This window comes from Bos grunniens, chromosome 8, assembly GCF_055505025.1.
Source record: "Bos grunniens cultivar Pamir isolate PY7600 chromosome 8, Bosgru_T2T1.0, whole genome shotgun sequence".
In the NCBI taxonomy this organism is placed as follows: Eukaryota; Metazoa; Chordata; class Mammalia; order Artiodactyla; family Bovidae; genus Bos; species Bos grunniens.
In genome coordinates this window covers 101,303,725-101,321,089 of record NC_141172.1, presented here as the reverse complement: position 1 = coordinate 101,321,089, position 17,365 = coordinate 101,303,725, and the positions used below count along the sequence as shown (strand labels likewise).

At 37.5% G+C, this 17,365-nt stretch overlaps 1 protein-coding gene and 1 pseudogene across 11 annotated transcripts in view; both read left to right on the top strand.

Moving 5' to 3' along the window:
• The first annotated feature begins 536 nt into the window (after positions 1 to 536).
• The window catches only part of PTBP3 (polypyrimidine tract binding protein 3), a 90,555-nt gene continuing 73,726 nt past the window's right edge, over positions 537 to 17,365 (top strand). For 6 of the 8 annotated variants that reach the window (XM_086315980.1, XM_086315977.1, XM_086315976.1 and 3 more), the window contains exon 1: positions 537 to 744. Coding sequence is in view for 3 of the 8 variants with exons in the window: in XM_086315974.1 (XP_086172100.1) it covers positions 741 to 744 (4 nt within the window). In the remaining 5 variants the exon portion in view is untranslated. Of the gene's footprint in view, positions 745 to 3,652; positions 3,687 to 17,365 lie in introns of all 8 variants that reach the window. The other 2 variants (XM_086315978.1, XM_086315973.1) reach the window with 1 other exon arrangement.
• Positions 537 to 17,365, top strand: part of LOC147367812 (immunoglobulin-binding protein 1 pseudogene) — a 33,786-nt pseudogene continuing 16,957 nt past the window's right edge. For 2 of the 3 annotated variants that reach the window (XR_015132138.1, XR_015132140.1), the window contains exon 1: positions 537 to 744. The product of XR_015132138.1 is annotated as an immunoglobulin-binding protein 1 pseudogene, transcript variant X1 (transcript). Of the gene's footprint in view, positions 745 to 3,652; positions 3,687 to 17,365 lie in introns of all 3 variants that reach the window. The other variant, XR_015132139.1, reaches the window with a different exon arrangement.

Here is a 17,365-nt window from a genome sequence, read left to right as displayed (position 1 = left end):
CCAACCTCATCTACCGAGCCGGTGCGGGTCACCAGGCGGACGACCGGCGCTTCCCTGGGCTGCCAGGCCGGGGGAAGACCACAGCCGGCGCCTGGCCTCGGTGCTCGGGGCCGAGCCGACAGTCTCGCCCACCCGGGGCAATTTCGCGGCGGTTCTGGGGCTCTCGTGGGACACTCCTACCTACTGTCCGGAGTCGGGTCCCCAACGTTTTCCCCGCTGGTAGAGGGAGGTGTCCAAGCTAGGGAGCCCCGGGGCGGAGAAGCCGGAAGGCAGGCGAAGCCCGCGGGGGCACGGGGCGGAGGGCGGGTGGGAGGCGGAGAAGCGGGAAGCACAAGGCGCGCGCTCCCGCGAGCACAGGCGGCGGGCGGGGACGGGGGGCGCGCGCCGGGGCGGGGCACCCGGAGGCGGGGTCTCTAGGGCGGCAGCAGGAAGAGGGCGCCCTGGAGCCGAGCCGGAGGGCGGCTGAGGGCGGGGCCCAGGGAGGGCGTCGACGCTGAGGGGCGGGGTGAGGCGAGGCGGGGACGCGCTCGGGGGGTGGGGAAGGCGGGGGCGCGGCGGTGGCGGGAGCGTCCCTGGTCTCCGCCCCTGTTTCCCACTCTCTCTCCACCTCCGACCGGCCCGGGCTCCGGAGAGGCGCCGTTTGCCGGTTCCCGGAGCCGCCCTGTTGCCGCCGCCTCCTTCCTCCGCTCGCGGTGAGCCCCTCAGTCCCCGCACTGTGCTCGCCTCCGTCTGGGCCATGGATGGGTAAGTGCTCGGCGGCGCGGTGGTCACCGGGCTGCGCTCGTCCTCTTTTCCGCAGCTCTCGGCCGGACGCGCCGGAGCTGGGAAGCCGGGCGCGGCGCCGGCGACCAGAGGAGCGGCCCCGGCCGAGCCCGACGGCGGGGCTTCCGGGCGCCTCCTTTGGGGAGCCCCGAATCGCGGAGAGGCGGCCCGCTGCAGCCTCTCTTTCCCCCTCGGAGCGCCCCCCGACCCCGTTCTGCCGCCCCTGTACACCCTCGCCCCGGGAAGCGGCGGAAAGCCCGGTGCAGCGCCCGGGTTCCGAGGTCCGCCCTCCGCCCGAGAGTCGGGGGAGCCCGGCCCGGCCTCCCGACACTTCCTCTCAGAAAATGGTGCGCGGCGCTGGGGGAGGCGGAGGCGGCGCTCGGGGCGGGCGTCCTCCCGCTCGGGGAGTTGGTGTTTACCGGTGAGGTGGGGCGAGCGCTGGAGCTTCCCCTGGCGGGGAGACGAGTGGCGGCGGAGTGGCGGACGGCGAGGGCACGCGGCGGTAAACGTCTGGGCGGCGACCCGGTCCCGGAGCCGGGCCCCACGCGGTCTCCGGGCTTGTGCTGGGAGCTGGTTACGATTACGGTACTCCGGGCGTCTGGACTCGGTGAACGGGGATGCGTCCCCTTACCAGCCCCACCTCCGCCCCCAAGGAACTTCGTGAATTCCCTGCGCTGTATGCAAAAAAAAAAAAAAAGTGCGATTTTCCGGGCACTTTGAAACGCTCTAAAAGTGAATGAAGTCTGTGGCCAAAATAAAGATTTGGGATCATCGGTGTAAATATTTCTCTGGGGACCCAGGCTCCTTGGGTGGGACCAAACCAATATTTGAATGATTAAGAAAATAACTAGATTAAGATCTTAGTGAATTAGTTGAAGATCCTAGTCCGTCAAGGTTAAAAAAAAAAATCTCCTGCTGTCTTAGAGCCTGCAGATCCACTTACTTATTTTCATTATGCACTTGAGATTTTGGTTGCCTGTTACTTGATTTTGATGGCAAGATTTCTGTAAACCTTTTGGTTGTAGAATATATGGAACTTGCATGTACAGTAAAATCACGTATATGTTGCCATGTAGTTGACTGTTGTCATGCTGTGTTAAAGACCTTCCTGTGTAAAAGGATCTTCGAACAATTTTTCCCTTCATTAGATTTCATTTATCCTAGTTTTATAAATTATAAGTATATTTGAATGCAGATTGCACACTATTACAGACGTTAGGCAGAGTGCAGTTTTAGATTTCGCTTATTGTGATGTTCTCAAGTATTTTTAAGATTTAACTGAAGCTGTTTTTATTGTTTAATTGAAGCTTTTCTGAGAGCATTGTTCAAAACTCATTTTACTTCACCTTTTTTCAACTACACTTTCTATGGGTGCAAAATTTTGCTATCTTAAGTATTTGTGTGAGTATGCCAGTATTTCAGTTGAGGAAGGCTGTGAAAGTAGTATTTCATTATGTGTAGTGAATTGTCTGGACTAGTGGTTTGACGTGAGACGTGGAAGCAGGCTAGCTTTTTGTATTGGAAACTTTACAGTGTTATAAAGAGGACTCTTGGATTATGCATCTTGGCTGTTAAACTCTTGAGCAACTGTGAAGTGCAAACTTACTCTTTTGGGTAGTGTTTAAGAAATTAACTTTTTCTTCCTCCTAAATGTGGTTTGAAAGCTAAGAATGAGTTTATTGGTTTAAGTATATGAGGCAATAAGAAATACTGAAAGGTAAGTTCATTTGGGAGTTCAAGTAGAAGCATGCTCTTTGTATCCAGACCAATACTGTGGTATACCTTACACAATCTAATTTTTTATGTGCAGATGTCAGAGATATCACATTTAAATTTAAAACAAACCAAATTCGAGTTTCCAAAGTGTATAAGAAAAATTTTTAATCTATATCGTTATTGTTTAAAACAAATTTGCATCATTAGACAAATATAAATTTATTTCTAGTAAGTAATGATATAGGTTATTAACAATATATAGAATTTTATTAGAGCTTTCTTTTAGAAGATATTGAGACAAACTTAATTGAAAACAGTTTCTTTTGGGTTAGAAGAGATAGATTTTTGTTTGGCAGAACTATATAGGGTTTTTTACATCTTGATGTTAAGGGATATGGTTTTTAACTCAGTGAGCTTATGCTTTCAGGAAGCTAATTAAATTTCTACATTTTTCCATAGCCTGAAAAAAGGTCCTTTTTCATTATTTTGGATAGTTAAAAAGACAACAAACCTCCAGTCAACATATCTTTCTAGTTCCACCTCAGATGCCAACTGTCCTTGTGTGTGTGTATGTGTGTGTATGTTCATTTCTTTCTGAGGTAATTTAATCACAGACATGGTGTGGTAGGACTTTTTTAAAAGCAAATCTTTGACAATTTTGATGTCTTAAGTTTGGTGTTTGTAATTATTTCAGTTCTAAGGCTGTCTTAGCTATATTTTGGTGAGCCATTTGGGTGGTGGATGCAAATTTTCAAGATATTTTCTATTTCTATAAAATCCACTCACTGATTTTGTTTCATTTAAAACTTGAAGTATGGTTACTCATGCCAGTGATTTAAAAGAATGAACTTTGGTGATTATAAGGCTTGGCTGGATTTGTTAAATAGAGGTGAATGGATAAACCCATTTTCATTTTACTGAAACAATTATTTTTCTAAATCCTGAAAGCAAATTTGATTTATTGTTTCTTACATTGCTGTTGAAGCTTTGCTTTTACACTCTGTTGGCTAGACTGTCCCATCGCTTTTCTTTGTACTAACATTTCACAACTTGTCACATTCTTATTTTTATTATTTATTATAATATTTTTCTTTTTTCTTTATCTTATCTCTGTCTTTTAAAAACTTGTTTCTAACTTTGTTTTCCATTTTCTCTTTTTACTTTTTCCATACAGTGTTGTTACAGATCTTATAGCAGTCGGTTTAAAGGTAGGAGTCTTTTAATATCCTTCCATAAGCATTTAAAAATCTTAGTTTTGGCATTTTTTTTCCAATGGTGAAATCATCTCACCTGTTCATAAAATTACCTGTTTTACTGTATGGTAATAATCTTTAGTCTTTATTTAGCTCCACCATTAGTAGATCTGTAGGTTTTATGTGTGTATAAAAAGTGGTGACAATATTAGCTTGTTTCTATAAAATGTGAACAAAAAGTTTCACTTGAACTGTCAGTGTATTTGTTTTTGTCTTGTTTTAACAGTTACATGTAACCTTGGCTCTGATTTATTTTCCTGTCATGTCCCTCCTTTTATCTTCTCTTGGATACATTTCTGAGTAATAAAATAAAAATAGCAGCTAAAGTTTCTTCAGTTCCTATTATATGCAAGCTGCTTTACATATATCTCACTAATCATTAAAATATTTATTCAAATTAGGTATTAATATTCCCATTTTAGAGATGAAAAAAATAGGTTCAGAAAGTTTATGTTTAAGGCATGGTGCCTCGGAGTTCAAACCCATGTCTTTGTGGTTCCAAAACCAGACTTTTTTTTTTCCTTTATTTTTACCTCACTGCCAGTAATGAGGAGGGTACTGCCTACAAGATGAACAGCAGGAGAGCTGGATTATTAATATTTTACAATAATGATTCTTCTAAGTTACACGTCATTTCAGTTTTATCAAAGTCGTTTCATTTATTGGATTCTGAAATATAAATCAAGTTCGTTAATATGAGACTGTTAAAATATAGATGGAAGTTTAAGATTTCTTTTTAGCAATTTGGTATTTGATATACCTGAATTGAAAATCTAGTTCTAAAGGCCACTGACAGTTCAGATTACTGTAAAAAATAGAAACAGTTCATGTGTACATTGCATGTGTTTTATGTAAAGCTGTTCTGCTTTCTGTCCATCAGCTCTTGCTAACCATTTCAGTACTTTTGCATTTGGGCTTATTAGATCTGATGGTGGTGCTCATATTCTTAAAACATCTAAAGATATAAGCATACATATAGTGAACAGCGTTTTAGTTAACAATAGGTTGCTCAAGATAAGCGTAATTGGGAACTACTATTTATATTGTCTTTTGAAGTTGAATGGTGTTAGCTTACTTTAACAAACTTTGAATGTATTTTATGAGTTGAAAATAAATGGAGAAGCCGCTTTTGGTGGGATATACATTTTTTTTTGGTAGATCCTTAGGTCAGTTTGTTTGGGAGTGAATACTCCTAGATTAGAAACTGCAGGCTTACATTTTTGATCCCTTTTGGTGTTTCGGTAGGGGCCTATGAAGGAAGGGATATTTAAAGTGAGCGTTGCTTTGGTCTTAACAGAAATGTAATTTGTGATTCTAGAGTTCATCTGGGAAAAATGAATACATGAGACATTTTAAAAATTTACCACTTGGGAATTGAGGAGTTATGCTTGAAGGACTGGCATGCCTGTTTTGTTGTGGGGAAAATATATATCTTGATGATAAATAAAAGAAAAATTTATATGCAGGGCGCAAGGGACTAGATTTGAATATACAATTTGGATTTCTGAGTACCTGTGTTGCAGCAAGCACTTTGGAAAGAAAGATCAAATCCTACTATGAAGAAAAGATGAGCTGATTAGTTGGTTCACCAGGCAGTACTGGAAATGTCTGTAAAATTATTCATTATATGAAGAACATTCTCATAAGGTTGTTCTGCTGCTTTCTTGGATCCCATCCAAGGAAGTTTAGCTACCAAGTAATAGGCCAATAAGGCTCATATTTCCTCTAAATTTTATAAACCAAAATTAGCGAATTTAAAATAAGTCCTTCAAGAATGTCTGTTACTTTTTTTTTTTTTTTTTTTAATTTGCTCTCTGAATATGGTGACACAGGAAAGAGTTTTAACCAGTTAAAGAGTGGATTTCAGGTGGTACTCTGTCAGTTGCTTTCCTGGATGCAGGAAAGTAATATGCATCTTATTTTAGGGACTTGAAAATACCCTTAAATATGAAATCCATTATCTTAGAGAAAGAAAACTAAATTGTTTTTAGAGATTAAGTGACTCACTGGAATGTGTCATGAGGGCAGGAATTTTTGATATTTCCTTCACTACTGTGTTTCCAGTGTCTGGCACATACTAAGCTCTCAGAAATGCTTGATGAATGATGAGTGGATGCCAGATTCTCACACAGCCAATTAGGTGGCAAACTTATACTGGAACCCAAGCCTCCTAATTTTGCTGGTGTTTCTTCTAATAGGTATATACCATGGTGAGAGAGGATTAAGTTCATTTTTTAGATTGGGATTTTCTTGAAGATGGCTAAACATTTTCAGGCAGCTTATGTGTGCCATGTTTGAGATTTACTTATACCTAGTTGTGTACCCTGGATGTTCTTTGCAAGATACCAATTTTTGAAGTGAAGTGAAGCCGCTTAGTCGTGTCTGACTCTTCACGACCCCACAGACTGTAGCCTACCAGGTTCCTCCATCCATGGGATTTTCCAGGCAAGAATACTGAAGTGGGTTGCCATTTTCCTTCTCCAGGAGATCTTCCCGACCCAGGGATTGAACCCAGGTCTTCCACATTGTAGGCAGACCTTTACCATCTGAGCCACCAGAGAAGCTCAATTTTTGAGCCTTGTCTAAATTAGGCAAGGAAATTACTTCTCAGAAAATGCTTGCTTTATTTCCCTTCTTTTTTTAGTTTTCTGAAATGCTTTTTAAAACATCAAGAAGGGATTGCTGTTCTTAATTTTCAATTCTTTTAAATAAAGAACGAACCAGGTGGTTATGAGTGATACTGAATGTTTCAAAAACTTTATTATACCAGATAAAGCATCACCACTGTGGGTAACAAAGCTTTTAATGTGTGTACCTAAGTATATTTTAAATTTCCAGTTCATACTTTAATTATTACTACCTAGTTTATCTTAAATATTTTTCATATTCCTAGATAATTTTTCAGGATACTATTATAGCTGTTAAATGATTTTCTAAAATGATAATCTTGCGTATCAACCATATTAGGGATTTTCTGGTTTGTCTTTCTATTTTAAAATGATTCCATGAGTGTAGAAAAACAAGTTTAGGAAGGATTATAATAGGCTTCTAATAATTATCATTGCCTGTCACCATATAGGAAAGAACAATGCATCGTATTTAAATTAATTTTTTTTAACTTGACTCTGAATTAGAAATTAACCTAAATTAATTTTGAAGATCAATTTTCTGTTTGCTCCACCAGGAGTTAGCAGACTACATACAGCCTGTGGACCAAATCCAGCTTGCCGCCTGTTTTTGTAAATAGTTTTAGTGGAACACCGCCATGAGATAGTTTTAGTGGAACACCGCCATGCTCGTTAGTTTGCATATTGTCTGGGTACTTTGATACAATGACAGAGGGGTTAGATCAGCCACCGTATGACACCAAATTCTAAAAGATTTACTTTCTGACCCTTTGGACAAAAAAAATTCATCTGCTACTTGTTGTGCTTCAACTACAGAAAATACTGAAGGCCAGGAATTTTTTTTTTCTTTTAAACTGAACTTAATTTACATAGAGTGAAATGCACGGATCTTAAGGGTACAGTGCAGTAAATTTGACAAACTTATCCCCCTGTTTCCTGTTGCCCTCTTCCAGACCCAGTCTAGGCAACTCTTTTGATTTCTGTCACCACAGATTAATTTTGCATGTTTTGAACTTCATATAAATGGAATAAAATATTCATGCGGCGTATATACAGTATGATCTTCCCTGATGGCCCAGTGGTAAACAGTCTGCCAGCCTATGCAGGAGACTCAGGTTCCATCCCTGGGTCGGGAAGATCCCCTGGAGAAGGAAATGGCAACCCACTCCAGTGTTCTTGCCTAGAAAATGTCTTGGACAAAGGAGCCTGAAGGGCTATAGTCCAAGGGGTCGCAGAAGAGTTGGACATGACTTAGTGCTAAAACAAAGATACACAGCATAAGCTCTTTGATGTCTGGCTTTTACTCGGCAAAATGGATTTTTAGATTTATTGATATCTATGTTTTATGTATCAGTATGTTTTTCTTCTTTCTTAATGAGAGTATTCCATTGTGTGAATATGTCATGATATTTAAAAATCCATCCTCATGTTGATAGGCATTTAGATTCTTTTCAAATTGGAGCTATTACGAATAAAGCTACTATAATAAACATTTGTGTATGTCTTTGCGTAGATGTTTGTTTCATTGTACACCATGCCTCAGAGTAAAACTGGGTGTGTGTATATTTAACTTGGTTATTTTGCAAAATGTTGCACCACTTTACATTCTGACCAGCTTTGTATTACAGTTCAGGTTGCTTCACGTCCTTGCCAAGACTTTACTGTTAGCCATGCTAGTAAGTATAACTAGAAGGGCCAGTAGTGTCTTACTGTAGTTTTAATTTCCATTGACCTGATGCCGGGTAGTAGTGTGTACCCTTCCATGTGCTTTTTAGCCATTCACTCACCTTCTTTTATGAATGTTAACTTTTTTGCTCGTTCCTTTAAAGTGGATTTCTTATAGACCACATACAGTTAGGTCTTTTTTTTTTTAAACCCACTCTGAACAGTGTCTTTTAATTGGTATATGTAGACCATTACCTTTCATACTTCAAGGGATGATTAAGAGGGGTGAATTAATAAGTATCTTCACTGACTTGTTCTTTGTTTTTATTTTTTCTCCTCTCATTTTTTTTGCCTTCTCTGGTTTTAGTTGAGCATTTTCTGTGATTCCTTTATCTCCTTGTAGTCTCTCCTCATAAGGAAAGGAAGACTACTGAAGAAGGAATTAGTGAAGGTATTTTATACTTCTTATTCTTAATTTATCTAAAAGATTTTATTTAAAGTAATAGTAACAATATATTGGGTGATTATAGCATTTAGTCTCTCATAGTTTAAAAGCATTTTTAGTGGTTGCAGTCTGCATTTACAACTTTAAGTCCACCTCCAAATAATACTATACTGCTTCATGTGTAGTGCAGGTAGCTTAAACAGTGAAAGTGAAATCACTCGGTCGTGTCCGATTCTTTGTGACCCCATGGACTGTAGCCTACCAGGCTCCTCCATCCATGGGATTTTCCAGGCAAGAATACCAGAGTGGCTTGCCATTTCCTTCTCCAGGAGATCTTCCCCACCCAGGGATCGAACCTGGGTCTCCCACATTGTAGACAGATGCTTTACCATCTGAGCCACCAGGGAAGCTTAAACAGAGCATTCCCAATTTGTCCTTCCAGTCCGTTAGGACATTGTTATCTTTCCTTTTCTAAAAAAGTATTTATGTGTTTGGATCTTCATTGCTGAGTGGGATTTTCTGTAGTTGTGGTGAGTGGGGGCTGCTCTCCACTTGTGTTGCAGGGACCTCTTATTGCGGCGGCTCCTCTTGTTGGAAAGCACAGGTTCTAGGCGTACACGCTTCCGTAGTTGTGTCTCCCGGGCTCTAGAGGCTCAGTAGTGGTGGAGTGTGGTCTTAGTTGTCCCATGGCATATGGGATCTTCCCAGACCAAGGGTGGAACCCATGTCTCCTGCATTGGCAAGTGGATTCTTCACCACTGGGCCATCAAAGAAGCCCTCATCTTTCATTTTACTTAATTATATGCTGTAATCACCCAATATATTGTTACTGTTATTACTTTAAATAAAGTCTTTTAGATAAATTAAGAATAAGAAGTATAAAATACCTTCACTAATTCCTTCTTCAGTAGTCTTCCTTTCCTTATGTAGGTCTGAGTTCTGATCTGTTTAATTTTTCTTCTTCCCAAAGACCTTCTTTTAATATTTTTTTGCAGAGGGGGTCTACTAACAGTACATTTCCTTGGTTTTTGTGTGAGGAAGTCTTTTTCTTCTTTACTCTTCATATAGAAATTCTAGATTGGTGTTTTTTTCTTTTTTTCCTTCTCTATTAACACTTTAAATATTCCACTTTTCTTTCCTCTTTCTTCCATGGTTCTGATGAGAAAGTAACCTCTGTAATTCTTATCCTTACTTCTCTGTTAAGTAAGATGTTTTCCTCTTTTTTTTTTTCCTCCAATATTTTCTCTTTGTTTTTGGTTTTCTGCAGTTTGAATGATACGCTGAAGTACGTATTTTTTGGCATTATCCTGTTGGTGTTCTCTGAGATCCTGGTTTTGTGGTTTGGTGTCTATCATTGATTATAGAAAGCTCTTAGTCATTCATTATTTTCAGATTTTTTTTTTCTTCACTCTCTCCTTTTCTTTCTGCACCACCCCCCATTCTTTTTTTCTTCTTGCATTTCAGTTTGGGAGGTTTCTATTGGAATTAACCTTCAAGCTCATAATTCTTCCTCAGCCATGTCAGTCTGTTGATGAGAATTATATAAGATTGGTATTATTTCTTTCTTAAATGTTCAATAGAATTAATCAGTGTAGAATTAATCAGTGTAGCTATCTGTGGATGATTTTCTTTGTGGGAAGGTTTCTAATTATGAATTCAGCTTTAAAAATAGATATTGAGCTACTCAGGTTTTTTTCTTTCTTTAGTTATATCCCACAGAATTTGGTATACTGGGTTTTAATTTTTACTTAGTATAAAGTATTTTCTACTCTTCCTGTGATTCTCTTTTTACCTATGATTATTTATAAGTACATGATTTAACTTCTGAATATTTGGGAGTTTAATTTCTAAATATTTGGTTTCCAACCCAAATCTTGGAATTTCTACTTTTTTAAAAAAAAATGCTGCTTTGAGTAGAGAAAATGCTCTGTACCGTTTCAGCCCTTTACATTTCCTGAGATTTGTTCTAATGTCAAGCTATGGTCTGTCTTTGTGAATGTTCTATGTAGACTTGAAAAAATGTATAGTTTACTTTTGTTGGGTGTAGTGCCTCCTTATAAATGTTGGTAGGATAAACTGGTTGAAGTTGCAAGTCTTCTGTAATCTTCCTGATTTTCTTTCTCTTCTGTTCATTATCAAAAGAAGAGAGGGATATTGGAATTTTCATCCACAGTTGTGGTTTTCTTAAATTTTTTCTATAGTTCTGTCCGTTTTTGCTTTATATATTTTAAAGTTCAATTACTCTAGTGGTAAAGAACCCACCTGCCAATGCAGGAGACGTAAGAGGCCTGGGTTGGGAAGATCCCCTGGAGGGAGGGCATGGAAACCCACTCCAGTATTCTTGCCTGGAGCATGGACAGAGAAGCCTGGCAGGCTCCAGTCCATGGGGTCACACAGATTTGGACATGACTGAAGCAAAGATGCATTCACATTTAGGAATGTTATATTTTCTTGATGAATTAACCTTTTAAAAAATCATTTGTGATATACATCTTTACCTAGTAATAGTTCCTGTCCCCAAATCTACTTTGTCTTATAGTAATAAAGTCATTCTAGTTGTTCCATTTTTCTTAGGATTAATATTTGTGTGGTATATCTTTTCTTCCTGTTCCCCCTTTTTTTCCCTTTTAATTTGTCTGTTTTTAAGATAGATTAAAGGGTGGATGAACCAGAGATAGTAAGGAGCAAGATGGTAGTCTTAAATCTGCTTGAAGGATTAGTTTCCAAAAGACTGGCTTCTCTTGCTTTCTCTGATGAAAATGAGCTACCTTATGGAGAGGCCCGTTTACAGACTGAACCCTGCCAGCAATCACTGGAGTGAATGCGGAAGCAGGGCCTCCGTTTCCTCTGTTGAGCCTTGAGATATTCTAGTCTGTGAGAGACCCTGAACCAGAGAATGGAACTAAGCCATGCCTAGATTCCTGGCTCTCAGAAATTGAGTTTAAAAAAAAAATTTTTTTTTTTTTTTTTTTTTGAGAACTTGCCTAGTGGTCCAGTGGTTTAAACTCTGTGCTCCCAATGCAGGGGGCAAGGGTTTGATCCTTGGTCACAGAACTAAGATCTCGCATGCCACATACCAAAAATAAAAAGAAAAAAATTTAAAAACTTTAAGTTACTAGATTTTGGGATAATTTGTTAGGTATCCATGTATACCTAATATAACTAACTACCAGTAGTGAATAAATATTGAAAGATGAGTAATAAAATAGCTTATTAATGTCTAAGGTTTCCCTGGTGGCTTAGTGGTAAAGAATCTGCCTGTAGTGCAGGAGACACAGGTTCAATCCCTGGATTGGAAAGATCCCCTGGAGGAGGGCATGGCAATCCACCTCAGTATTCTTGCCTGGAGAATCCCATGAACAGAGGAGCCTGGCAGGCCACAAACCATAGGTCATAAAGAATTGGACATGACTGAAACAACTTAAAATGCACGCAAGATTATAAAAAATGCAAGTGCTTTTTTGGTTGTAAATCACTGTGCATATGACTTTTTATATTACCGCATTCTCTCTTCTCTGATAGCTTACTGTAGTTTGTACATATGATTTTTACTTTATATTTTCTTTTTTCTTATTGTACTGATGTGGTGAATTTCATTGATACCTTATTTTTTAAAACTTGAATACAAACTTACAGAAAGGTTGCAGAGTACTATTAAAAAAAACTTATATAATCATTAACCAGGCAATTCACATTTGCTCCATTGTTTTTTCATTTATAGTCTTTTCTCTATATATATCTATATGTTACTTTCTGCAGATACATGTATATCTATTTTCCTTTTTTATCCTTCTGAATCATCATTTGGTTAGCATGATTTTCAGCCCAGCTCTCCACTATATTAAGTTATTAATTTTCCCTTCTTAATTGTATGTCAAGGAGATTCCTTGCAACTTCATTGATATATTATTTTACTTTATTCTTTAACCCCTAAATACTTTAGAGTATATCATCTAAAAACAAAGACATTTGACATTACTGTAGCATAATTATCAAAATCTGGAAATTAATCTGAAGTGTTGCTTCAGTCTTTTTGACTCATGATATTTACATTTTAAAAGAATATAGGCATGTTATTGTGTAGGATATCCCATACTTTGAGTGTATATGTTTCTTTTAACTAGATTTAAGTGAATACCACAGAAGCTATGTTGTTCTTAGTGTATTTTTTCAGAAGGCAAAGGATGTTGATTTGTCCTGTTACTTGTAATGTGTTAACTTTGATCGCTTTAGGTTGTATTTGCCAGATTTTCCACTGTAAATTTACTGTTTCTCTCTTTGCAACTAGTTAGTATTTTGGGGAGTGATACTTTGAGGCCACACTAATATTATTTTAATTCTCAAGCTTTAACATACTGGTTTTAACATCTATTTTGATGATTCTTGCCTGAAATTGTTATTACAATGATAGTTGTAAAGTGATGATTTTCTAATTTTACTTTTGGAATCAAGATTTCATTCACTAGCTGCTTCAAATGAACTGAGAAACTCTCATTCTTTTGCTGTTTTGTGGAATAAATGTTTTCTTACCTCACTTGTGAAGTCATCTGGACCTGGATCAGTAGTGGGGAGTAGGGATGTCTTTGTATATTATCTCACTATCTTTAATCCTTATGGTCAATTCAGATACTTTATTCCTCTCACACTAATTTTGGGATTTGGATTTGCTCTGTTGTTTTGTTTTTTTTTTCAGTCAGATTATTAACTCACATATTTTAAAATCTGCTGTTTCCTCATAAATGTATTTTCAACTATAAATTTATCTTTTAAGTGCTAAAGGTGGATCCCACAAGTTTTCGATTTGTGTTTTTCATTTTCATTATATCCAAATGTTTGTTTGTTTTCCTTATGATTTCAAAAATTTTATTTATTTATTTTTAAAGTACAGTTGAGTTACAGTGTTGTGTTTGTGATGCACAGCAAAGTGATTCATTTACATATATATGTATATTTATATATGTGTACATATATCCTCTTTTTCAGATTGTTTTCCATTATAGTTTATTACAAGATATTCCCTGAGCTGTACAGTAGTTTATCTATTTTATATATATATATATATATAGCAATTTGTATCTGCTTATTCCAAACTCTTAATTTATCCCTCCCTCTTTTACCTTTGATAACCTATGTCTGTTTGATAACAAACCTAAGTTTGTTTCCTATGTCTCTGAATCTGTTTCTGTTTTGTGCATAAGTTCATTTATATCATATTTGAGATTCCACATGGAAGTGATATCGTATGATACTTCTGTTTCTCTTTCTGACTTCCTTCGTTTAATACGGTAATCTGTAGGTCCATCTGTGTTACTGCAGATGGATAATTTCATTCTTTTTTAAGTGGCTGAGTAATATTCATGTGTGTGTGTATCTTACAACTTCTTTATCCACTCATCTGTTGATGGACATTTAGATTGTGCCCACCTCTTGGCTATTGTAAATAGGACTGCTAGGAACATTGTGGTACATGTATCATTTTGGAAAAGTTGCCATTTTAACTCCAGGATTATTTAGTAGCTTTAAAAGTTTAGTTGTCAAACATTAGCTATTCTTTTCTTATCATTTCTAATTTTATTATAGAAACCATAGTATGTTCAGTATATTCCTTTGAATTGTATTGAAACTTCTTTTATGAACTAAAATGGGAATTGGCAACTATTGTCCAAGGACTAAACAGGGCTCACTGCCATCTATATTTATACATCCTTTACTAAAATGGTCTTTATACTTCCAAGTGCTTGAAAGAAATCCAATGATTAATATTTTGTAACAGGTGAAAAATAGATAAGATTCAAATCTCAGTGTCTATAAATAAAATTATATTGAAACACAGCCATGCTCATTCATTTTCACATTGTCTGTGATTGCTTTTGTGAATTGTGACAGAGACTGTATGGCCTACAAAGTCTAAAATATCTTACTATTGGCCCTTTACATATAAAGTTTGCCAATCTGGCACAGTGTCTGTTTTTATAAATGTTTATTCTTAGCTGGCTGTCTGGTTCTGCATTCAGTGTATCTGTTAGCTCACGTTATTGATTGTTTTATTTGTTTTTTCTGGTCATATTTTATGTGTTTAGTCTATTGGTTTCTAAGAGAAATATATTAAAATTTCAATTCAGCTGTTGATTTGTCTTTTTTCACTTATATTTCATCAAGGCTTTCCTTTCATTAGTTTGGTTCCAGAGATTCACACATCCCCTTAGCTTCTGCAGCTTCTCCATGGTTGGAGATGGGAGTTAACAGTTTATGCTAACTTCAGACTTCCAACTAACTTATTGCTTAATACAGAGAATGCAAAGGACAGTGGTAGTCTCCGGCTTCAGACCCACCTGTTTATCACCTAGTACAGCAAGTACAAAGCATTATAACTTAGATATGTTATTGTGAAATTTTAGAATTCCACGGGTGGAGAGATGATTCAGAAAACTTCCAGGCAGAGGAAGAAAAGAAGTCAGTTTTAAAGAAATGAATGTCAGACTGGCATCTAATACTGTATGCTAGATGAAAATGGGACTGTGTTTACAATTTTCTTAAGAAAAGTAATTTTTAACCCAGAATTCTTTACTGTCAAATGATTAATTATGAGGATAGGGTTTTTAGACATGCATGGACCCATAAAGTTTAACTTGGTGTCTACCGTCATTTAGGTAGTTATTTAAGGTTGCAGCAAAATAATGTGAACCAAGGACACGGAAGACAGAAGTTCAGGAAAAAGTTAAGTCAACCCAGATGAAAATGAAAAGAAGGCTTAAGTTAATGACTGTTCAGAAGTCCTAGAAAGCAGTCATTCAAGATTGAAGCAAGAGAAAAGAGGCTTTTAGGTGGGAGATCTTAGGAAGGAAAGTGAGAACTATATAGAATGAGTGGTATCATGAAAGGTTTGGGGAAAATTTGATGATATAAAGGATAATAGTGTCAGAAAAGTAAATACAGTTTTAAAATGTCATGGGAAGCAAAATGAATGAATGAGTGAATGAATGAATAAATAAACAAAGATGTCTAACTGTGAACCAAATTAGAATATATTGTGGTGTTAAGAAATTGATAGAGTGTAATACAGAATCCGTTTAATCTTGATTCTGAGAACAGTGTTTTTCAAGTGGTTCTAAGGTTGTGACGTTAGACATGGAGAGTAAGAAGCTAAGTGTGCCAGGATTATGTTTCCTTGTACAGTATTTACATAGTAATAAAAATATAAATATTGTTTATTGATACTCAATTTCGAGTCATCCTTTGGACAGGACAGAAATGGGCAAAGCCAAGAATGCTATTGTTGGAGGGCAGAATATAACAACTATATCAATAAAAGTAAAAGTGAAGCTGACAGAGAGGGAAGGAAGGGGAGGAACAGGTTACTAGTCCCAAAAGCTTTCTTTCAAAATGGAGAATCAAGAGATAATGTCACCTGTGTTCAATTCCTGGTCAAGGAATTAAGATCCCACATGCTGTGCAGCACGGCCAAAATAAAAAAAATCGAAAAGAATGAATGTATGTATAACTGAATCACTTTGCTGTACACCTGAAACTAACACAACATTGTAACTCAACTATACTCCAATAAAATTAAAATGTTTTTAAATAATAAAAAATAAGAGAATAAGATCTAACATTTCAAAATACATACAAAAAGAGATAACGTCAAGTTGACAAGCAATAAAGATATGTTTAGTATTTAAAGTTCAAAGATACTTAAACAAGAATTAAAACTAATAGCATGTATTTCAAACATTGAGAGAACAGAAAAGGGAGGAATTTTAGAGATAAATTCTTAAGGTTTCATATTAGAGGTCAGTCAGTTTATTTTCAAGTTGATAACTTATAACTAGTAATATAAACATGTTGTCTACTAGTGTTGTAGTGGCAACCATTAGAATAAGAACTGTTTAAAGACTGGGTTTGAGTGCTGAGATCTGCTTTTACCATATAAACTCTTTTGTAATATTTGTTCTAGTACACATATTTGATAAAAGTAAAAATTAAATTCATAAAACAAAAGAACAGAAGTATTTCAACAAATTCAACTGTGTACGTGTGGAGAACTCTTATTCAGTGTTGCCCCTCTTCTTGTCTTTTCCATAAAGACAACAATTTTATTAGCTTTTTCTTTACCCTTCCAATACCTTTCTAATGCATATATAGGGCTTCCCTGGTGGCTCAGACAGTAAAGAATCTGCCTGTAATGCAGGAGACCTGAGTTCCATGCCTGGGTCAGGAAGATCCCCTGGAGAAAGGAATGGCTACCCCACCAGTATTCTTGCCTGGAGAATCCCATGAACAGAAGAGCCTGGTGGGCCACAGTCTATGGGGTCGCAAAGAGTCAGACATGACTGAGCAACTAACACTGCACCAGAGACAACTATCCATATTTTTTCTTCCTCTTCTAATACATTATCAGTAATCTCAGATATGCAGATGACACCACCCTTATGGCAGAAGGTGAAGAGGAAACTGGAGAGGAACTGAAGAGCCTCTTGATGAAGGTGAAAGGGGAGAGTGAAAAAGGTGGCTTAAAACTCAACATTCAAAAAAACTAAGATCATGGCATCCAGTCACATCACTTGATGGCAAATAGCTGGGGAAACAATGGAAACAGTGATACACTTTATTTCATTATTTTTCTTTCTTTCCAAAACTTGGCCTGTCTGTTGTAGTTTTAATCTAATTATACAGAAGAACAAACCTATGGTGTTAACTATAAGCTAATACCTTAGAGCAAACCTAGTACCTAATAAAAAAAGATAGTTCTAGTATCATGGAAAATAATGAGTTTTTTTGATAGCTTATTTTTTATGATCATAGTACCTTGATAGACGAAAATAAATATCTTATTCTTGAATTTCACATGCATTTAGGTATGATCTGAAATTTAACCATAAGCTAATTAATGGTTTATT